Raw genomic sequence first — 23,934 nt, 5'->3', positions numbered from 1 at the left:
TTTGTGGATAGATAGATAAAGATATTCTTTTTCAGATTATTTTCCATTATAGTTTATTACAAGATATTGAATATAGTTCCCTGTGCTATACAGTAGGACCTTGTTTATTTTATATGTAGTAGTTTGTCTGCTGATCCCAAACTTCTAATTTATCCCTCCCCCCCAGCCCTTTCCCCTTTGGTAACCATACATTTGGTTTCTGTGTCACACATTCCATTATTGAATGTACTATATGTTATCAAAACTTTTCTAAGATTAAATTAATTACTTTGGTTTACTATGTTGAGTTTATTAATATTCAGAGAGGGCTTCCCTGGTGGCGCAGTGGTTGAGAGTCCGCCTGCCGATGCAGGGGACACGGGATCGTGCCCCGGTCCGGGAAGATCCCACATGCTGTGGAGCGGCTGGGCCCATGAGCCATGGCCGCTGAGCCTGCGCGTCTGGAGCATGTGCTCCGCAACGGGAGAGGCCACAACAGTGAGAGGCCCGCGTGCCGCAAAAAAAACAAAAACAAAACAAAAAAAACATAAAAAAAAAAATATTCAGAGAGGTTTTGAAAGGGTTATATTTTGTGTTTTCTTCTACTTATATACTTTAAAAACTCAAGTTATTAACCGCTGATATCATCCATATAATTTCAAATAATTCTTTGCTACAAGTTATTAGTTTATGAACTTGAATATCAGTAATTTTCTTCATTGTTTTCTTACCTTATTACTTTTTAAATGAGTTTATTTAGCATAGCAAGAAGAAGGGATAGTACGTTTCTTTGTACTCTCCTTTTAGATGTACTGGATATAATACATCAATAATAAAAGCTACTAATAACATAACTTTTTTACCATTTTTATTATAACCCATATCAAAATAGCAATCCTAAACATAACTGTTTCTTTTCAACATATAGAATGCCAACTTTATGATGTGGAATTAAAACAAAAGTTTTTCTTCTTGTTGCATTTCAGGCACAGAAATCCAGATATAATAAAATAGGAACAATAATTTCAGTGCTAAGCATCTTGAAAGATTAGAACATAGTACATTTGACAGTTAGGAACGACTTCCTTCATTTATGGTACTGTCTTACATCGGATTTTCATGAACTTGACCTACTTATTGCAACACAAATGTCATTTCCTCTAAAAGAGTTTACAGAATTTATTACTTTTTAAATAAGAAAGTAAAAAGATATAGACTGTGTCCAAGAACTTCATTTGAGTTTCTGAAAATTAAGTTATTCAATCCTAGATTTTTGCGTAGAGTTTTTTTTAATGTGTACATAGCAACAAAGATGTATTTTTTTAATATATACATTTTATTTATTTATTTATTTATTTTTGGCTGCATTGGGTCTTTGGACAAGCAGGGGCTACTCTTTGTTGCGGTGCTCACGGGCCTCCCACTGCTGTGGCCTCTCTCGTTGCGGAGCTCCGGCTCTAGAGCACAGGCTCAGCATTTGTGGCATGTGGACTTAGTTGCTCCAAGGCATGTGGGATCCTCCCAGACCAGGGCTTGAACCCGTGTCCCCTGAATTGGCAGGCAGATTCCTAACTACTGCACCACCAGGGAAGCCCTGCATAGAGTTTTTAAGAAATGTATTGAGATTAGAACCATAGGTTTTCCTCAGTTTATATATATGTGTGTAAATTCATAAATGCAGCAATCAGCTTTGCTAACAGTCACCTAATAGGATAAGTCTTTGGAATTATTTTAAATGAGAGAAAAACTTATGAGAACATCTTTACTTGCTGTTCATTTCCCCAACATATAATAATTAATTGTTTTCATCTCTGTTTTTGCTCCTTAAACATTTTAAACCATATTCATATAAACATTTATATCACCTTGTTTCAATTTTATTTTGAACAGTCACACTTTTAAAGTTAGTTGACTGTTGTCTTTTTCCGAGAAGTTTTGAGAGAAGTCAAATGCCTAGACAGGTGTTTGCATGATTAAAAAAATGGTCTTTCTATTTACATCGTGCAACAATTAGCAGGAACAAGTTTGGCAAGAGTCCTTATAGAGAATATTACATCTCACCTCCTACTGAATTGTCTTCCTTATATGACTTTATTGTTTGGTTTGGAATAACTTCCTAGGGTGTCAAGCAAGTTCAGAATGAAGTTTAAAAATACATTCCACAGAGAAATGGTAATTGGATTATGGTAAATTAACTGTGAGTTAGTAGTTAAGTCATAGATTGGATTATTGAGAAATAACTACATACCACAGGTGTTATGTGGGATTATGAAATGATTTTTTTAATATATAACTATTAATTAATATAATACCTTTATTCCCTTTACTCCCTGCCCAAAGATTAAAGGCAAAATCAATTAATAAGTTATTAAGATTTAAACTGATAGGTTTTCTGTGGACTTTTCTGTTTTTTCATTATTTCAAAATTTTGAGAAACTTTTTTGATGGCAAAATATGAAGTGATCATTTTTAGCTTTTCAAGTTAATTGAAAATTGACGGGATCTAAAAGTTGTAACAAGTATAAATGAGTATCCCTTTCTCCATTGATAAAGACAGCCAGTTTCAGTGTTATAAGGGGAGAAAAATCTGCCAGATACTTGAGTCCTGTATGATTCTTTGCTCTTGGCATATCAATTTCAGGTTTAGAGTTTGCATCAGGAGTGACATGAGTAATTTTTGTTTCTATGACAGTGAATAAAGAAACTCCAAGGCAACAAGGCCCAGTCATTATGTCCAGAGATGAAAGTCCACTGTGCTACTAAAGAGACTGCCTTTATGACTTCTTTTATTCCTGGATCCCTTATGTCTCCTCTCAAAAAAAAAAAAGAGGATCCTAGAGCTATTTGAAACAAAATTCATTTTCTTTCATTCAGTACTTTGCTTGTGTCCTTGTTCCTTTTCTATGGCACAGTTTCAAAACATTACTCTTATCATACACATCTTTAGCCCTCTCATGTAAGTCTTATGTTTATAATATTGCCTAGAAACAGTGCTGATAAAGTAAGAAAAAAAGTCTTCCAGCTCACGTATGTAAGTAACAAGTGACTTCTCCCAGACGTTAGATTCCTTACCTATAATGAATGGGGAAGTATTATCTTTCTCTTAAGGTTTTACTGATTAAATTACACAGGCATACCTCATTTTATTGCACTTTGCAGATATTGCATTTTTTTTTTTACAAATTGAAGGTTTGTGGCAAACATGCATCAAGCAAGTCTATCGGGACCATTTTTCCTACAGCATTTGCTCACTTCATGTCTCTATGTCACATTTTGGTAATTCCCGCAATATTTCAAACTTTTTCATTGCTATCATATTTGTTATGGTGGTCTGTAATCAGTGTTCTTTGATTTTACTATTGCAAAAAGATTTTGACTTGCTGGAGGCCAGGTGATCATTAGCACTTTTTAGTAATACATTATTTTTAAATTAAGGTATGCACTATTTTTAGACATAGAGGGACACCCCACCAGACACACAATCCCACCCCCAGCACATATACCCACCTACTAGATGGAATTGAAAGGCCGAAGAAGTCCCCTATATGTGGTCAGGAAACAATGCTCATATTTCCTCTCTTCTCCACTCTCCTTAGAGTAGCTGGACAGAACACTGTCAAAGCCAAAGTCATCTATCTCTTAGAGACCAAAACATCCTTCTTGATAAGAAACTAGCCATCTTGGTTTTCATGCTGTAAAGTATTTTGTTTTGTTTTAGGGTAAACTGGCTGAATTCCTTGCTTCTGTCTCTACTTTAGAAATATTGTTTAAAATAATCCATCCGTATGATGTTGACTGGTTCTGATTTTTTTTTAAACTTTCTTTTCCGATTATGGACATGATCGGTTCTACTACTGTATCATTTTTAACAAGCCATTTTTTTCCCCCAAGGAACTCATTTATTTTATGAAGCTCAGAAAATAAAAATGGCCCCTTAATCCCATTACTGATACTGTCTTATGTATTCTACTTTAGACTTTCCTGTGCTTATATAAAGATTTCTCCCCCAAAATTGGACTCTTGCTATAGATACTCTCATAACTCTTTTCACTCAATAGTAGATCATGTATATCTCAGTATATGTGTAAATATTGATCTCACAGAGCAGTACTGTATAGTGATTTACAGGCATGTATTCTGAAGTCACAGAGACCTGAATTTGAATCCATTTCTGCCACTTGCCAGCTACAAGCCTTACTTTATTCACGTTTAAAATGAGGATAGGGCTCCCTGGTGGCGCAGTGGTTGAGAGTCCACCTGCCGATGCAGGGGACATGGGTTCGTGCCTGGGTCAAGGAGGATCCCACATGCCGCGGAGCGGCTGGGCCCGTGAGCCATGGCCACTGAGCCTGCGCGTCCGGAGCCTGCGCTCCGCAACGGGAGAGGCCACAACAGTGAGAGGCCCGCGTACCACAAAAAAAAAAAAAAAAAAGAGGATAAAAATACATACCTTCTAGTGATATGAATATGAGATGAGTTGAGATGAGATGAGGTATGTCAAGTGCTTAAAAGTATCTGGCACACAGTAAACATACAATAAATTTTAGCTACTTATAATAATCATGTTTGAGAACTGTATAATTTTTTATGTGTTTACCCCAATTTATTCACCTCTCCAGTATTAATAAACATTTAGATACTGGGCATTTAGGCTGTTTACAGTTTTCCAGTATTATAAAGCAACCCTGCAATATACACCCTTGCAACTAAATTTTTGTGTACTGTCTTATTTCCTTAGGACATAAAATTGGTGTGTCAAAGGGAATGTATATTTCTAAAGCTTTTAATAGTATTTCTAAATACCCCTCCAAAAAGGTTATGGAACTCTAACTCCAGCATTCTTTGTTGTTTTTGTTGAAGATGATTTATCTGGAGTCATGTTTCAAAGAGATATTTTTTAAATTCTTATCATTACTAACCATATTAATATATTAAAGGACAGTTAAGTCATCACATTCATGCATAATACAGAGGTGTTTTCCAAATGGATCACCTGGTTGCCCTTGAGCCTCCATTACTAGAATATAAAAGATTTTCCTCTAAGAGAAATGTTATGTTGTCAATCTTCTCATCTTATTAGGATAGCAATGCCAATTTTTAACATTTGGTAGGATACCAACTTTGGTTAATTTGTTAGTGGCCTTTTTTAAAAGCCATTTAAAATTTTTTTGTGTTGTTTGTAATAGAGAATGCCACTTCACAAAGTTTGATTACTGGAAATGTTTTGTGGGTTTGATTTCTCTTGAGCGTAGAAGAGAGAAGGCTGATATAAAAATTTGTTTACGTAAGTGTAGCATAGCCATATTTCTAATGATAAATCTTCCCAGCGCCTGTAGCATAGCTTATGTATCAGGCCCTGCCACATGGTATTAGCATATTTAATCCTACTACTCAGGTTGAAAACAAGACTGATTTTTCTTTAAAGGTTAAAAATATTTTTCTTCACAACAGTTTGCTTTCATTTCCAGCAGGAAGGGAACTTTTTTCAATTTTTTTAACCATAAAAATTAGTTTTCATTGTGTTCAGATTTTTTAGTAGATCTGTGCGTGGTCTTGTTGAAATATACAGTGTAGGAAAATATGAAGAAAAACATAAAAGTCACTTTAAATCCCACTGCCCTGCAATAAAGACTGTTAACATCTTACTGACCACACTTTTATGCATCCTGTTTTTTTCACGTCTTAAATGAACTAATCTTTTTAAAACTGTGAAACATACATAACAAAGTTTACCGCTTAACTGTTTTTGAGTGTACAATTCGATGGCATTAAGTACATTGACATCGTTGTGAAACCACCACCACCATCCATCTCCAGAACTCTTTTTATCTTCCAGACTGAAACTCTGTACCCGTTGAGCAATAGCTCCCCGCTCTCCCCTCCTCCAGCCCCTGGCAACCACTACCTACTCTTTTTCACTTTGTATTGAAATATAATATTCACACAGAAAAGTACACATACTACAAGTACGCTGACAGCCAAAAAACACATGAGGAAGAGAGTGTTTCTAAGTGTTACTGTTGAGGTTCCTTTTTTCTTTGCAGAGCAAGTTGGCAGTGCTCTAATAGTACAGATTTACCTTCTCTTAACTGCCACATTATTTTATTTGATCATATTCTGTAGACTAACTGGTGACTAACTCAGAGCTAGCAAGCCTGTCACCCAGATCATAATAAAGCACTGTGTAGTGATGCGTCACAAGACTGTTTTTGCATAGAGCTTATTAGCCAAGGCTTTTGGAACCGCCCTCAGCTGCACCTTGTGCTATATTAGTCCTCCTCAGACAGGAAGAATTTTCTTTTGCTGCGGTAGCTTGTCCGGTTACCTTCAGGGTAAGTGTGTACAGTTCATGTAAAAATAAGTTTCTCTTGTTTAACTTTATCTGATTCTTACTTGATTCTGTATCTTATTGAAATTTTAGGCATTTAAGCATCCAAATTAAGGAAATAAAAACAGAATGATCCTGTATAATGTAAAACTTCTTTATAGTTTGCAAAGATATGAATATGTAAAACTTTGCAGTATCTTGAGTCTCAGAAATTATAATTTGTAGGATCTAATTTTAAGAGCTTATTGTTTAAAAAAAAGAGCTTATTGTTTCACACATAGATGTAAAGGAAAAGCAAAGTACCCTCAGAAATCTCTTTTCAAGGGGAAAAAAGATCCAATTTTGTTGTTCATTAGTTGTTGTGTGACTCAGTTTTGCTGATAGCCACATGCTTTTTGTACCTAGGGTTAGGAACTATTTATTATGGCTAGTAATAAAGATAATTAATTTTTATTTTGTGCCCATAAGCCTTATCCAGGATATCTTGGAATGGGTTTATACTGGTATGTTTTATAAATTAATAAAAGCTGGATTGCTGTCTGTAAGGATTAATAACACATTGTATATTGAAAATTAAGATTCAAACATATATATCATCATAATAGCCTAGAACGTTGTAGTTAACTTAGATTTAAATACTTGAATTTACCTTATTTTTTATAGTTAGCTAATGCAGAAGACCATTTCCTAAAGTAGTTTACTTGGTTTTTATTAGCAGCCTATATCCAAGCCCTGCATCTCTGGATACTGCTTACTACCTCTGCTGTTGTTCTAGGACATATTCAAGGACAGAGGAACTCAGAGTACTCTAAGGGTAATCAGTATAAATTATCTACTTTCTATGTGCCTTGGTTTACTCATCTTGAAAAACGCTATTAGCTATTAGGTTAGTGGAGGTGGGGAGGATAGATGAATAAATTCTAAGCTTTGAAATTGTGTATTTTCATAAGTATCTACAAAATTCTGACTGAGAAGCCACATTTTACTATTTAAGAAAATTGGTATAAATTGCCAATTTTTAAATAACTGGCCTTTGAAATCTATTTTCTTTTCTTCTACCACCTTCTCTTACCCTCCCACCTTTTGCTATTCAGTTTCATTTTGTTTTATCTCTGTATCAAGAGAAAGTTTCATTTTCCAGTTTGTGTATTTTTTTTTTCACTGCTGCCTTGAAAATATAATTAGGGAGAATTCTTTAAATAACCCCAAGAAATTGATTTTATAATGTTATACAAATAAGGAACTTATAGTTTGATTTTCCATGTGCTAATCACCCTAAAAAAGTGTCATTATTAAAACCCAAGCTTAGGACAAGTAATATATGTTGCTGGAGATGTGCAGTAAGATATTTAGGACCGTTGCTGATACACTGTCCATACTGTAGTAATGCATACCTTTTCTTATGTAAGTAGTGTACAGTTTACCATTAAAAATTTCATTAATTTATTGTGTAATTTAAATGTTTCTAAAAGTATCAAGCTTAAAGCAGAATCACAACTTTTTAAGCTAAGAATATCAATGAATTTAATCTTTTTTCACTTTCCCATAAGACAGTCAAGTGGGCCTTTAAAAGTATTCAATTTGCATTCAAATAGATACTTTAAAACTTGTATAAAGGCAAGTAAAATTTTTTCATGTAGATATAGAAATTTTTAGTCATTTTGATTTGTAAATAACTTCAAGGTGTAAAGAGAATCATCTCAGAATGAAATACCACGATAGCTAAAACTTTCAGTTATCAGGTTTGTGCTATGCAAGTGAAGTTCTTCTTATCTCTTGCTTCAGTCTTCAGCTTTGTCCTACATGTTCCTTGTAATGAACACTGTTACAGTAGAGACCTTAACCTCACAGTGAAAGAACACAAAGTAATTATTTTCCAGTTTCCACATTTTCCAGTCCACATTTAAAGGTTCCAAATACTTAAAACTTCAGAACTTTCTTAGTAGAGAGTTCATAGTTCAAGGGTAATATTTTCTGTTTTTGAACATGTCTTCTACACATGATGTGTTTTTTTCAGCAACTCTTCTCTTGAAGCATCTGCAACAGATGACTGCTGGCAAAGTAAGCCAGAAGTTTATATACCAAGTATAGGTTTACAAGCCTATTGGTTTAAAAATATCCTGCCCTAATTTTCAATGTCTTCCTTAGAATAGCGCCAGAATGCTGACATTTATACCTTAGTCTTTACACTTCTATAATGATAGTGATTTTTCTATTAAGACTGCAGTATCACTTCATGTGAGATTATCTTTGAGTAAGGATAAATTCTGGTCAGATTGCCAGTGAGGATTAGGAAGAATGAAATATCGTCTTTGAAATTTGCAGAGTATCTAGTAAACTATTAGGTCTACTTATTAAAAATAATGTCCTAAAGTTGGCCATTAGCAAATTTCTGATCACTCTTTGTTTTCATTTGTATAAATAAAATAATGAAGAGACCATGAGAAAGATGATTAACTCCTTTACCTACTAACACTAGCTTTTTTTTTTTTTTTTCCTTCTTCTTTCCTTTTCTACTAAACATGAATGAATGCTCCAAAAAGAGCCATACTTGGGGGTGGAGAGTGGAGAGGAATTGGTCTACTTGGCTATGTGTAACATAAGATTTTAGATTCCCAGATATTAAAACGTATTCTTCACACTTGAATTGTTTTCCTTTGAGCTTTTCAAATGTTTCAGAGTATGTGATATTTTTGTCAACTCCACTGTACTTTTTCACATCCTCCTTCCTCTTTTTCAAGCTAATAAAATGGTTTTATTTAAATAGTGCCTTCTGAGAAATCTAGAAATCCTTTTCAGATATTAAATATTGAAGAAAAGCCATAAGCATTTAATATTTTACGCTTTGGATTCTATAAATGAAGAAACCGACTTGCCAGGCAGTTTTGATGACAGTATTTTTCAGATGTGAAAAAATGGAGGCATCTTACTATTTGGAAATACTGTTTATTCAATGCTAAGATACCATCAGTTATAAAATCATCAACTTACTAATAGCCTTTCTGAGAGGGGTGGGAAATACTTTTTTAAGTAAGATATTTCCCAGTTTTATATATGTACTTTAAGTGGAAGGGGGGATGGATTTTAGAATTTGAGAATTTTGTTTATGTCGCTACACACATTTTAATTATAAAGAACACAGATCTAATGTTCAACTTCTATTACTAGAGTGTAAGAAAAAGTCAGTTTTTCCCTCTCAGCTAACTTACCCTTTTTAAACAGTGCTTTTATTGTAAAATTTTGCTTACCTGGAATAAAGTAAAAGTAAAGTCATTGGACTTCCCTGGTGGCGCAGTGGTTGAGAGTCCGCCTGCCGATGCAGGGGACGCAGGTTCGTGCCCCAGTCCGGGAAGATCCCACACGCCACGGAGCGGCTGGGCTGGTGAGCCATAGCCGCTGAGCCTGTGCGTCCGGAGCCTGTGCTCCGCAACGGGACAGGCCACAACAGTGAGAGGCCCGCGTACCGCAAAAAAAAAAAAAAAAGTAAAGTCATTGAGGAACAAAAATAAATAATTTTCCCTAAGATTTATACTGCAAAAATGAAACTTAGTATAATGATAGGGTATTTTTAAAACTTCTTTTGGGTTAACAAATAGATGCATATAAATTTCACCCAAAACCCTTAAATGATCATTCAATTACATACCTATTTTGTGCCAGACACTATGCTAGATTCAAACACAAGTCAGATCTTAGTCACATCATTTCACAAAATTAAAGATTTTAATATGAGAAAATTGAAGAATAAATTTGACTTGTGTGGATTATGCTTGTCCTTACATTTTTATTCAGTAATAATAATGCATAATTTTCCCACAGACTTCACCCTTACATGTAGAGATGTTGATAAAGTGCTCTTGCAATAAAGCATTTTCTTGCAAATATATACTTTACTTTAATTCTATTCAAATCTTATTAACACCATATAAATTTTTATAGGAGAGCTGCAACTTCTCCATACACAATTTTAACCCAAAACTTTGTGAGATAGAGTAAAATCTTTGCTGAGCTTCTTAGGAAAGAAAAAATGCCTTCAGTAACTCGGTATTTCGATCAAACCAAAAGCACCTTCCGGGTATGTCATTAACATAAAGGAAGAGACTAAAATGTATGTATGTCACATGTACTTTTTTTCTCTCTCTTTCACTGTGACATCACCTGGGAAAATCCAGAAGATTGGATAACCAAGAAATGCCTAATCAAGATTCTGCTGTACATGTGAAAATGGTGGGTATTTGAATATTTCCAGTTCCATTTATTAATGGTGAATCTTCACCACTTTTACCTCTGCCTCTAACCAGATAATTAATTATGGGACTGTAACTGTATACAGATCTTTCTTCCCAATGTTAGACACATAGTAGAACTTCAAATGTTTGTTGAATTGAATTTCTTTGGAATTCTTTTTGCTTGAAATATAATGTGCGTTAAAGTGTTTCTCGGCATATAAAATGATTACCCCGTTCCTTTTTGTGCTAAATTTTCCTTGCTCAGCAACAGCACACTTAAATCATACAACATGAGATCTTTTATCTTAGGCCTCTGAATTAAAATGACCAGCATTTAAGAATTTTTAAAAACTTCTTGAACAGCAGTAGCTCTCATTGCATTATAGAAATTAGGATGAAGTAGGGAAAATATAGGCTTTGGCATCAGAACTGGCTTCAGATCTTAACTCAGTCCTTGACAGCTGTGATACCCTTGAATGAAGGCAACCATCTCACCTTTAAGAAATGGGTGTGAAAGCACCAACCTTGTGTTGTTTTCATTATATCTTTTCCCAGCTTTATTAAGATATAATTGACAAATAAAATTACAAGATATTTAAAGTGTACAGTGTGATGATTTGATATGCATATACATTGTGAAAGTTTACCCCATCTGGTTAACACATCCATGACCTCACAAATTTACCTTTTTTTTTTTTTTGAGAACATTTGAGTTCTACTCTCTTAGTAAATTTCAATTTTGTGATAGTGTTAAACATTATGATCACCATGTTATACATTATATCCTCAGACCTTATTCATCTTATAATTGAAATGTTCTTATACATATTTAATGAAAAAGAATATATGAAGTACCTCATAGCACATAGTAAGCACTCAGTGAATGTGAATCTCCTATATTATGTTAGTAAGTGTTTTAGCTCTGTAAGTAGCATTTATTTGTATGTGTGGGGAAAATTATGTCCATCCTCCTTATTCATAAAAATTTTTTCAATCACAGTTTCTGTCTTTTAAAGAGAACAACTGCCCCATGATCTCTTTCGTATTTTCTCTTTCTGTCCTTTTTGTTGTTCTTCCTCTTCTCTATTTTTTTCATCCTTTTTCTTTCTAGTTTTCTTTTTCTAGTTTGAGCCTATAAACCAGAACTTAGCATGCAAACAGCTTTGTGTCACAATTAGTAAATCTCTCGTTTAACTTTCCTCACCCAATATGTGATGGGAGGTTAAAGTTGACTCAAATTGCTGATTAAGCTTGTCATCAGTATACTTAGAGCTGTTAGGATAAAGCATATGAAATTGCTGATTTTTTTAATATGTCAAATATAATCCAATATTGGCAGTTTTGTATGGTTCAGCCTAATACTTGGACATGATCTTTGCATCCATTGCATGATTGACATTTGATTCATTGGTACTGAGCATGAACATCGGTGAATTAAATCATTCTAAACTCATTTTCTTGCTTGAGTTGATTTTCTTTTTCTTTTTCTTTTTCTTTTTCTTTTTTTTTTTTTTTTTTTGCGGTACGCGGGCCTCTCACTGTTGTGGCCTCTCCCGTTGCGGAGCACAGGCTCCAGACGTGCAGGCCCAGCGGCCATGGCCCACGGGCCTAACCGCTCTGCGGCATGTGGGATCTTCCCGGACCAGGGCATGAACCCGTGTCCCCTGCATCGGCAGGCGGACTCCCAACCACTGCGCCACCAGGGAAGCCCTCTTTTTCTTTTTTTAACCAAAATGAATACAAGAGACATAGGAAAGTCGTACCATATAATTTGTTGTTACCTGGATCCTAGAACCTTCTAACATGTGTCTCCTTTAGAAGCAAGTAGCAATGTAGTTAATCCACAATAACACTATTGAAGGAAAACAAGCCAAAAGATGATATATACTTAAATACTTTTTACTATCATTGCGTGAATTTACACAATTTTTACCTTGGGTTTGCTTTTCTAAAAACATTGATACATCTTTTAAGTTGATATCTCCTTAGGATGTTATTCTTAACTTCTCATGATCTGAGTCCAAATCTCTCCTTCCAGATTTTACACGCACTCATACTCTTCTCCATGTACACTTAAGTTCTAGAAAAACAGAGCTATTTATCTTTTTCCCACATTAGACCCTGTACTTTGACCCCTCCCCAGTCTCAGCATACCCAAATCCTGCTTCACTCTGAAATCCTAGCTCCATTGGCCCTCCCTCCTTTGACCCCAGCAGAAGTAATCTCAATTTCTTCTGTTTCTCTGGTATTGTACTTGGACATCTGGCAATGTATTAGTTATTTGGGTTCCTGTATTATAAGCCATGTTAGAGAACATACATTTGAGTATAAGATGTATATCTTACTAAAACTTCTGTATCTTTTACAGAGCTGCTTAACAGAATGCCTTACAGTTAAAGACTATATGGTAAATGAAGGAAAGAATTTGGCCTACACTCCCTTAATGTGGAGACAGGCCAGATACGTGGTAGGCAGGAGAGATGGCTATCAATAAAATTTAGCAGCGCATAATCTTCAAAGTAAATCATAGAATCATCCAGGTACGTGAGTGAGTAAATGTACCAGTCTGAATAGGTGGTTTTAAAAATCTGTACTTTTTATGTCATCACATAAAAATTGTAGTGCCCACTCCTTTGTACCAGTAATGAAGACTTTTGCTTGTACCATATCTGAACATTGGAAAACAAAGAAAAAATATTTTCCCTGAGAGCTTCAGACAAAGATTCTTAAGTAATTCAAACTAATTTTGATGTGGCCATGTTTAGAAAAATACAGGTAGACATCCTTAGGAGAATTTTGTGACTACCATGCAGATATTCATTTATATCATCTCAGTGTATCCACAAGATAATATCAAACACTCTAATATTGCTATAAGGTTGTGAACAAAACTATATAACTTTGCAATCAATTTCTTTAGAAATCATGCATTCTGAATATGTAAGTAGACTAATAATTAGGAATTCATTTCATCTGTACAAATACAGTATATTAAAGATCAGCCAGAATAAGTATATTTTAGGTTTTCCATAGTTATCTTTAGCATTGCTTCAGATTAGGCTCCAGTCAGCCAGAATACCCTGATTCTTGTCAGGAAAGCTTCGCTCCCTCCCTAACATTTTATATTATGGCCTTAGAAAATGAATTTGTTTTCTTTTGCTCACAAATGATGGAAATTTTTAGCCCCTTATTTTTCATAAAATTGTATTATCAAATTGGAAAGTTTTCGAAAAATTTAAAATAACTTGCCCTTCAAATTTCAAGTATCATTATTTTATGTACCACCAAAGAGGAAGGTGTATTTTGTCCAAGAGGAATATGAGGAAGGGATTTGAGGAGGTAACAAAAGTATGTGACATATGATGAAATGCATACACCTGCGGTGTGCTTCGTAATGTTCTGATACTCTGATATTCATTGACACATTTCATACATAAAATTGTATTTCTTAGGCTGTATTCTAAAATATTTGAGTAAAATGTCCAATATCTCAAGTTCCTGAGACATATTTATCATATACTTTAGTAATATTGTATGTGTATCGTGGAAAGGGGTGTGTGTGGTGTATTACCATATAGTCCAAGGCAAGTATAATTATAATTTTTTTATTTCTTACGCCGGTGTCCTCCATCCTGTCGTGTTCTCTAGAGAAAGTAGCTGCCCTTCCATCTGTTTTCATCACTGGTATTTCACCCTAGTACTGTTGGAGTATTTGCTACTCATTTATCTGAAAATGAATGGTTATATTTTGTGCAGAAGCAGAGATATGAATGCCTCTAGCCGCTGGTTCTCTTTATTTTCACTGTCAAATAAACCAATCTAATAGTTGTTTAGCCTAGCAGAAACCAGCCTACTTTGAAGTCCTGTTTAAACATGGCTTTTTAAAATTAAATGTATTGTAATATGTGACTTGCTTGAGGCAGGACATCTTCCTCAGTATCGACACACTGAACCAAATGTCTAATTTTCTTGGCGAAAATACAGTAGGTGACATATACCCTCTATTGCTTTCATCAACGGGTTGGTTATCGAATCAAGCATATGCTGGTTGTTATGCATCTGCCAGTTAAGGCAGAAGTAAGAGCAGAATTTAGTTAGGGGATCATTTACTAGCTAAGGTATTTGTAAGGGAACAACAGAAGTGATATTCCAAAACAGCAGTGATTCCTAAAACTCAACAAGAAAACAGTATAAGCATCATATCATCATATCTCTAGCTTCTCGTGTCTGACACAAAGTAGACACATGGTGAGTATTTATAAAACAAGTGAATGGATATTAATGAAAAAAAGGAATGTAGGGACAAATGCCTATTGGTTTTTCTCATCTGTTAAAAAATCACAATAAAATAGTGATTTATTTAGATGATTTAAATAACCTTCTTTATTCTTTTGAAACCATTTAAAGTCCACTTAAACTAAAAAGATCACTGTATGAAGGTTAGTTGCATTGCAGGTTATCCTATCCTATTTAAATATGGCTTTTTAAAATTAAGTGTATTATATAAGTCCAGGTCTTTCATTCATGAAGAAAAATTTAATGTTCCCGCTTCTCTTTCCTGTACACTCTGTATTCATCCTCCAGTCTTAGGAAAACATTTTAGCTTTTTTCTGATTTTCTAATTTTGTCCATTATGTAGCGACAACATGGGACCTAATAGACTTAACTGGTCAGACTCTCTTGTAGCAGAGATACAAGGTCTGGGGAATTTTTCATAACTGTGTCCATAACACACATGAAATATGTTAATATTGGTGATAACACACCCATGATAATAGGATATAAAGTAAATAAATATTATCTGATACAAACCACTATAGAATCTTGATTTGAGGTTCAGTTATTTTCTTTTTATACTGTGAGCTGACTATTAAATGATTCATAGTTTCCTTCTCCCAGTCTTCTTGTACAGCTGTAAGAGCACTGTGCTGGTGCTGACTTTACTCTGATCAAACTCTGATCAATTTCATTGTCTCTGTGATTTGGTAGAAAAGAGAAACAATATTTATATAACATTAAATTGTTGAGCAAAACTAAAGCCTGCATAAACCAGCCTAGTGGCAGCTTCTAAGCCCAGGTGGTCTAATACCTAGTAGGGTCTTAACTTGAAGTAAATCCATTGTAAAATTTATGCCAAGAACAATGTAGTTTTGGGGGATATAGTACAATAAAGAAGCAAAGATCTTGAAGCAGCTTTTCAAATTAAATACATTAATATTAATTTCAAAAAGCCAGATGCAAGGACTTCCCTGGTGGTGCAGTTGTTAAGAATCCACCTGCCAGTGCAGGGGACACAGGTTCAAGCCCTGGTCCAGGGAGATTCGCACATGCTGCGGAGCAAACTAAGCCCGTGCGCCACAACTACGGAGCCTGCGCTCTAGAGCCCGCAAGCCACAACTACTGAGCCCACGTGCCACAACTACTGAAGCCTACGTGCCTAGAGCCTGTGCTCCGCAACAAGAGAAGCCACCGCAGTGAGAAGCCCGTGCACCGCATTGATGAATAGCCCCCGCTCACCTCAACTAGAGAAAGCCCGCGCACAGCAATGAAGACCCAACACAGCCAAAAATAAATAAATAAATAAATAAATTTTTTTAAGTGCATTTAAAAAAAAAAAAATACTGTTAAAACTAAGGTATTTACTTTAAAAAAAAATAAGCCAGGTGCAAAAGTGTGTAATGAGAATGAGATAAATTATGTGCATATACATGTATGATTGCAATCATAAAAATGAAAATAATGGAAAATTGATTAAAATGTTTGCTTGTTTATCTTTGGGCAGTAGAATTACAGGCGATTTTTATTTCTTTTTTATACTTCGGTTTTTTTCTGTGGTAAACATGCATGACTTTTATAATTAGAAAAATTGCATTTTCTGATAATGTATTACAAATGTAGTTTTGCCTTAATCTTCTAGATGGAAACTACTGATGTGCTTTAAAATTTTTTGTATAAATAAATGGCAACTTGATATGGTGGTTTGCTTTTTTAAAAATAATGCCCCAACATTTACATCTTTAAAGAATATAAGCTTTTTATATTATTCTGCTTAGTATCAAAGGAACCTGGGGAAAAAGGAATTAAAAATAGTTAATTAATTTCTTTGATTTTTAGATGCCAGAATTCCAGAAAAATTCAGTTCGCATCAAGAACCCTACAAGAGTAGAAGAAATTATCTGTGGTCTTATCAAAGGAGGAGCTGCCAAACTTCAGGTGAATAATTATCAAGAAGCCTTAAGTATTAAACCTTTATTTTTCATGTTCAAGCAGACACATTCATCCTATGTGTTGCTACAATCTAAGTAAACAAAGTTTAGATAGCAAGCTTCGCCTATCCTTTTGGAATGTAAAATCTAAGAGATATATCTAGAATTGGTCTAAAATATGCAGAATGACCCACTGGAACCAAACAAAATTAGTAGCCTTGAGATAAATTTAGCTTTTCTTTAATATTAAGTGCTAAGCTAACTAGTGCTGTGCATAAGTATTAAACCATCTTAAGTAAAATATTAATATTAATAATATATTCTTTAAAATGTGTACAGTTTCAAGTTGTTCTTTTAATTTAATTAATCATAGTAGCTCAGGACTTTCCTGGTGGCACAGTGGTTAAGAATCTGCCTGCCAATGCAGGGGACACAGGTTCGAGCTCTGGTCCAGGAAGATCCCACATGCTGCAGAGCAGCTAAGCCCGTGCGCCACAACTACTGAGCCCGCGCACCGCAACTACTCAAGTCTGCACGCCCTAGAGCCCGTGCTACACAACAAGAGAAGTCACTGCAATGAGGAGGCCTCGCACCGCAATGAAGAGTATCCCACGTGCCGCAACTAGAGAAAGCCTGCGTGCAGCAATGAAGACCCACCGCAGCCAAAAAAATTTTTTTAATAAATCATAGTAGTTCAAAGTAAGATGTAACTTTATTAGGAGATAGATAACTTTTTTTTTAATTCTTTCCTTTTTTTTAAAGGAATGTTTTACATGTAAATTAAATCAACAGTCTGGATATTCAGTAAAAACTTATTCCTTTTTTTAAACATTTCTGAAAAAATATTTAGCCCAGTCTCCTAAGTTTCAAGAGTTGGTAAACTGCTGCTACGTATCATTCATTCATTGGTAGAGTTTACCTAAATAGACAAGTTAACTCAAGAAGGTAACAGTTTCAGTAACAAAAAGCTTCATATAGTTTGCTTCCACTGCATTTTTGTACATTGACCAAGTAGGTTGAAATCGTGCAATGTTTTATTGCTGTCAGGAATAGTAACCATATTACCTGCAATTGCAAATTCCTATACCGATTAGTCAGATTTTATTTGTCAACAGTGCTGGGGCACTTAAGGTTCACCTGTGGTTAAGGAAATTCTCAGGACTTGATATATGAACTGCATTAGAAATCTCAGTGTAGACCGAATAACCTACGGTGGAGGGCAGGAATGGAACACAGTCTTATGCCTCTAGGAAATGTGCATTAAGTGTCTGGCCTTGGTGGCTGTAATTTCCTAATGCCTTTTTCCCTTTTCTTACAGATAATAACAGACTTTGATATGACACTGAGTCGATTTTCCTACAGAGGGAAAAGATGCCCATCATGTCATAGTAAGTGTGGCATTCATAAACAAATTTATGAAATTAATCATTATTTTAAGTTCCTTTTCTACCTGTATTATATATGAGATTGCTTGGGGTTTTTTCTTCTTCTTGGACATTGAAAGTGAGGGAGCCTTATTATTTTATTATTAGATTTTTAGGATTTGTCTTCCCCATGTTACATAAATGGCTATTTTCCTGTATGGTTTTGGTTGCAAGAAGAATGAAGACTTTTGAAATTTTTCTCCCAAATGTGGTCTACTTATTATTCAGGAAATATTTAAATGAATTTAAACTTTGAATTAGGCTAAAGAAACAGATTTATCAAATGCTTTGTGTTTTCTAGGCATGTTACTAAATTTTTGTGTCATTGATAAACTAAGTAAAGGAGTGAGTTACTAAATAAATATCCAGTTAAAATCTGTTGCTAGGATAATATACCTTTTTTGGTTTCCAAACTTGGCAGTGAGTTTTTAAAATAATACTCTTTAACCTGATATAAGCCCTCTCACTAACTGTTGGAACATGTGTAATTTGACAAATCATTGATAATTTATTTTTAAAAACTACTAAAAATTGTACCCTTTGGCCCAGTAATTCCTCTCTGGAGAATTTCTAATCAAGTAATCCCAAATATAGGAAGAAAGCTTTAGATCCAAGGTTTAGATTTTAAAACCCTTAGATTCTTTAGGAATGCCATGTGAATTACAGCACTAACACCAAACGTTGTAATGACCATGCTGCTTGACTTGGCATTTAAGTTAAAAGTAATGAGTTATTTCTAGAACTAGTAGCGTCAGAGAATTTCTTTTCTGTTTTTAAATTTATTTTTTAATTGAAGTGTAGTTGATTTACAATGTTTAGTTCATTTCTGTTGTCCAGCAAAGTGACTCAGTTATACATATATATACATTCTTTTTTATATTATTTTCCATTATGGTTTTTCCCAGGATATTAAATATAGTTCAGAGTATTTTTTTAATGCCTGGTTTGCTTTCTTTCTTCAGATGTCATTGACAACTGTAAGCTAATTACAGATGAATGTCGAGAAAAGGTAAACACTAACTATAATCCAGAGTTACTCAAAAACTTCATTACCCTTTTTGCTGAGAGTTTTTTCAGGTTCATTCGTACAAACAAGAATGGTTGCAAAGTGCTTATGGCCATATCTGACGCATAGTAAACACTCAATAGATCTTAGGTTTATTGTATGGACTGTATGCTCCCAACTTATTTTAATGAAAAACTTAACAGTAACTTTTTAACAATAACAATAAAACTTACATGAGAAACTTTGAATAGATTACCAAAATATTCTGGTGTCCTTACGTTAACTGGAGAATTAAAACAAAAATACTGTGATGGGAATTCCCTGGCCGTCCAGTGGTTGGGATTCCGAGCTTCCAATGCAGGGGGCACAGGTTCGATCTCTGGTCGGGGAACTAAGATCCCACAAGCCTTGCAGCCAAAAAAAGTACTGTGGTTTTATGTATTTTGTCCCCTTAAATTGATCAGGAAACTGGCTCAGTTCTCTACTTCCTTGAGTAAGTGTCTATCTGTGTCTGTTTTAACAAATAAGACTCCAAATATGAATCAAATGGAATACTTTCATAGGAGAACAAGAGTTTTTTGGTAGTGATAATTTGATTACTGGTTTCACTGAATTACTGACCTGAAAGTACTTTAAAAAAGCAAGGTAACTTTTTTTTTTAATTTATTTTATTTATTTATTTTTCTCTATGTTGGGTCTTAGCTGCTGCACGCAGGCTTTCTCTAGTTGCGGTGAGCGGGGGCTACTCTTTGTTGTGGTGCGCGGGCTTCTCATTGAGGTGGCTTCTCTTGTTGCAGAGCACAGGCTCTAGGCACATGGACTTAAGTAGCTGTGGCACACGGGCTGAGTAGTTGTGGCTCATGAGCTCTAGAGTACAGTCTCAGTAGTTGTGGCGCACGGGCTTAGTTGCTCCACGATATGTGGGATCTTCCCAGACCAGGGCTCAAACCTGTGTCCCCTGCATTGGCAGGTGGATTCTTAACCACTGTGCCACCAGGGAAGCCCCCGAAAAAGCAAGGTAACTTTTTGCAGGTATATTTAGTTACATGTAAACTAAGACCAACAAAGATGTCTTCAGTGGATCTATGCATTAGCTAGGCATGATCTAATCTTTACCATATAAAGCAGTTTGTGGAAAACACTTGCTTACATTGTTTTGCTTTCTGTAAAACTAAGCAGCTTAATGACAACTCTGTAGTCTTAATGATTGTTATTCACTTATTTCTAGTTACTGCAACTAAAGGAAAAGTATTATGCTATTGAAATTGATCCTGCTCTTACTGTAGAAGAGAAGTACCCTTATATAGTAGAGTGGTAAGTGTGTATTGGGTGATGGGAGGTTTAAAAATATAAAATAACATTACAGTTACAACTAATCGTTTTCCCCTGTACTGTATATAAATAGATTCATAGATTATCAAGTGAGTTAGAGCAGTGATTAAATATGATAAAATGAACTCGAATTCTCTAATCACTGCAACAGTCTAGAATTTGTTTTGTTAATATAAAGATCAGTGGGAATAAATTTAAATCCTGCACTCAAGCCTTAAATTAAAAGAAGAAAAATTTTTTAAGTATATGGACAGATGTGACTGAATGTATAAAGAAAAAGAATTAGGATTTAAGTTGACTCTGAACTTAGTTGGAGCCAGCAGGTGACATAGTTACTGAGAAATGAGCCTCTGATGTTGGTCACATTAATCGAAATGCAGCATTCCAAGCAGACCACAGTGGAAGCATTGTGTTGAGTCCTGGGAGAATGCTATTAAGAGAAATGTTGACAAACTTAGTGTGTGTCAAAGGAGTCCACTAAGATAATCACAGGAACTGGAGCCATCCCATTTGAGGAAGATTTCAAGGCATAGAGAGGATGCTTTGATTTGAGAAGCAACAACTTGTGGTTATAGTCTCAAGAGACTAGGAATGATGTTACTGGTTTTCATTATCCCATTACCTAACCTGAATACGTTGCACACTTAATTAGCGTTTATGGTATGAAACACTGAAAAGAGGTTAGACTTATTCCACTTGCCTCTCGAAACAGAACTAGGAAGGCTTAAGCCAACTGATTTCAACATGATAAAAGAAAGGACTGTCCAGCAATTAGAATTTTCTAGCAATGGTATAAACTTCCCTGGGAGAATGAGCTCACTAGCATGATGGGAGCTGACTCAGAGAGGAGGGTCACTTAGGAATATTATAGGTGGATTTTTAGATATCAGCTAGAGAGGTTCTAAAGGCCTATTATACTGAGATGCTATAATTATAGGTGGTTTTATGTAATTACAAAGCACCTATATTTAAAAATTTCCATAGCAAGGATTTTCTCTGGCTCACTAGGCAACATCCTCAGTACTTCGGCTCTTCATGAAAATTCAGACCACAAACAGGTGGGAAAAAATGGCTTAGCTCTAATTCTCACTGCAATCAGAGAAATGATTGTGCCTCCCTAGCTTCAATTCAGTTTTATCTGTAGACTGAGGAAAGAGTTACACCTTGTATCCTTTCATTATCTTATTAACACATTTAAATTAAACCAGACTTTGAGAACTGGGAAGTACAGTAAGAACATGCATATCACATTTTGAGACACACGGGGTATACATTCATTAGTGATGAATTTAAATCTCTAAAATTTAAATTCAAAATTATGATGAATGAAATACTCATTTTCTCATACTGAAGAATGCTTTTTAATAAAGATAATAGTCTTAATTTGCTTTAATTGATATTCTCTTTATACTTTCCAGGTATACTAAATCACATGGTTTGCTTGTTGAACAGGCTTTACCAAAAGCCAAACTTAGAGAAATTGTGGAAGAATCTGACATTATGCTCAAGTAAGTTTCTCGGGTGCTTTTTTGTTGTTAATAGTCTACGGACTTGAACTGTTGTTATATATGTATTCAAGTGTGTTTTTTTATTAAAATAATCTATAAAATATCACATATAAAAACATATCCAAAATATGCCACCTATCATAAAACAGTGGTAAGATAAGGAATGTAGAATGACATATTAGATAATTTCAAGACTAACTTAAAAATTTATAAAACCAAGACCATTTTGAAATATTTTAGCAAAATACTTTTGAAAGATGAAATATGAAAGGAATGTTTATAAATCAACTTGAAAAGGCTTTTAAGCTCATAAGTCTGTTTCTGTTACATGATCTGCCTTCTGAATTCTCAAACTCCCCTTGAAAACTACTATCTCTAGGAAAGGCGAATATGTTTTAGCAGATAATAAAAATATTTGTAATATATGAATTATAATATATAAACTTTTTTTTTTTTTTTTTGTGGTACGCGGGCCTTTCACTGTTGTGGCCTCTCCCGTTGCGGAGCACAGGCTCCGGACGCGCAGGCCCAGCGGCCATGGCTCACAGGCCTAGCCGCTCCACGGCATGTGGGATCTTCCCGGACCGGGGCACGAACCCGCGTCCCCAGCATCGGCAGGCGGACTCTCAACCACTGTGCCACCAGGAAAGCCCTATAAACATTTTTCAGCTTATTTTCAGTACTGTTTACCACCTCTTAAATTTTTCAATTCATTAGGTGAATATGATGATGCTATTTCTTTTTTTGTCTTTTTTTTGATGATGCTACATTTTAAGGTAATCTGCTTCTAAGGAGCAAAGCATTAAATTGTCAGAAAGAGTGTGAGGACAGCTAGTAAGTATTTCATTCCTTTGAGGCAGCTTAACCTGTAGTCCATTAAGAGTAAAATGAGTTTTGATTTTAAGATCAAGACATTACCTGTGGCTGCCAGATCTTAGGTAAGAGAGATGCCAGCTGTAAAGAGAATACACCGCTCTGCTTTCCTTACAATAAGGAGTAGATGAGCACGATGACAAGCAGGAGGTCCTCTAGCTCACCTTTTATGGGTTTTTCAAGGTGCGCTTCAATTATTTGCTGTAAAATGATATACATTCTGAACTGTAGGTTTATATCCATATTCAGTGCAAGTCTAAAAATCATCTAATTTGTACTGTTAGAATTTATTGAAAGGAGGCTAAAAAGCTAACCAGTTTGAAAAACTTTCAGTAGTGTCCTAGACAACAGTAACAGCCCTCTTGGGCAGTATTTTGAAATGAGAAGATAAATGAGCCATAGAATCAACTAGAAATATTTAGCTTTTATAACTTCTAGGCGAAAAGGAGATATGCCTTGCTCTTTAACACTCACTTCTTACCTCCATCTTACAGGGACGGATATGAGAATTTCTTTGATAAGCTGCAACAATACAGTATTCCTGTGTTCATATTCTCAGCTGGTATCGGTGATATACTAGAGGAGGTTATCCGTCAAAATGGTGTTTATTATCCAAATGTCAAAGTAGTGTCCAACTTCATGGATTTTGATGACAATGTAAGAATAGCAAATCATTCTTCATGATTAATTTTAGTATCAGAAAATATTTTAATCGTGTAAATGCATTTTAATTTACTATTTAATGTATATTCATTAAATTAGGCCAAGTTGATAGGCTTCCTCTGGAAATCATCATCTCTCCCAGGGTTATATCTACATCCATGTTTTAAAAATAATATACCAAAAAAAATAATAATATACCTTTCTTCTGTTTCTGAAGCTGCAGACTAATAATAAAATTAGTAAAACTTCTTTTAAAGTAATTTAATGCAGCAATTCTGAACACTTAATATCCATAGATGGGGGAAAAAAAGTGAATTAGAACTGACATTATTTGAATGAGTTCTAAGAAAGACAATATATTATGATATACATAAAATGAGACCTTT

At 34.9% G+C, this 23,934-nt stretch overlaps 1 protein-coding gene across 3 annotated transcripts in view; it reads left to right on the top strand.

Annotated features, from left to right (window-relative positions):
• Positions 1-23,934, top strand: part of NT5C3A (5'-nucleotidase, cytosolic IIIA) — a 41,608-nt gene that overhangs the window by 15,234 nt on the left and 2,440 nt on the right. The window contains exons 1-8 of one of the 3 annotated variants that reach the window (XM_082632889.1): positions 7,031-7,121; positions 10,480-10,534; positions 16,651-16,749; positions 18,061-18,130; positions 19,129-19,175; positions 20,401-20,486; positions 21,923-22,012; positions 23,380-23,542. In XM_082632889.1, coding sequence (XP_082489015.1) covers positions 10,499-10,534; positions 16,651-16,749; positions 18,061-18,130; positions 19,129-19,175; positions 20,401-20,486; positions 21,923-22,012; positions 23,380-23,542 — 591 coding nt within the window. In that variant the 5' untranslated portion in view covers positions 7,031-7,121; positions 10,480-10,498. Of the gene's footprint in view, positions 1-7,030; positions 7,122-10,479; positions 10,535-16,650; positions 16,750-18,060; positions 18,131-19,128; positions 19,176-20,400; positions 20,487-21,922; positions 22,013-23,379; positions 23,543-23,934 lie in introns of those variants that run through there. The other 2 variants (XM_082632890.1, XM_082632888.1) reach the window with 2 other exon arrangements.

The sequence above is a fragment of the Mesoplodon mirus genome (assembly GCF_964341445.2).
Source record: "Mesoplodon mirus genome assembly, chromosome: 9".
In the NCBI taxonomy this organism is placed as follows: domain Eukaryota; kingdom Metazoa; phylum Chordata; class Mammalia; order Artiodactyla; family Ziphiidae; genus Mesoplodon; species Mesoplodon mirus.
The sequence above is the reverse complement of the archived record's forward strand: the minus strand, read 5'-3'. Positions and strand labels throughout refer to the sequence as shown.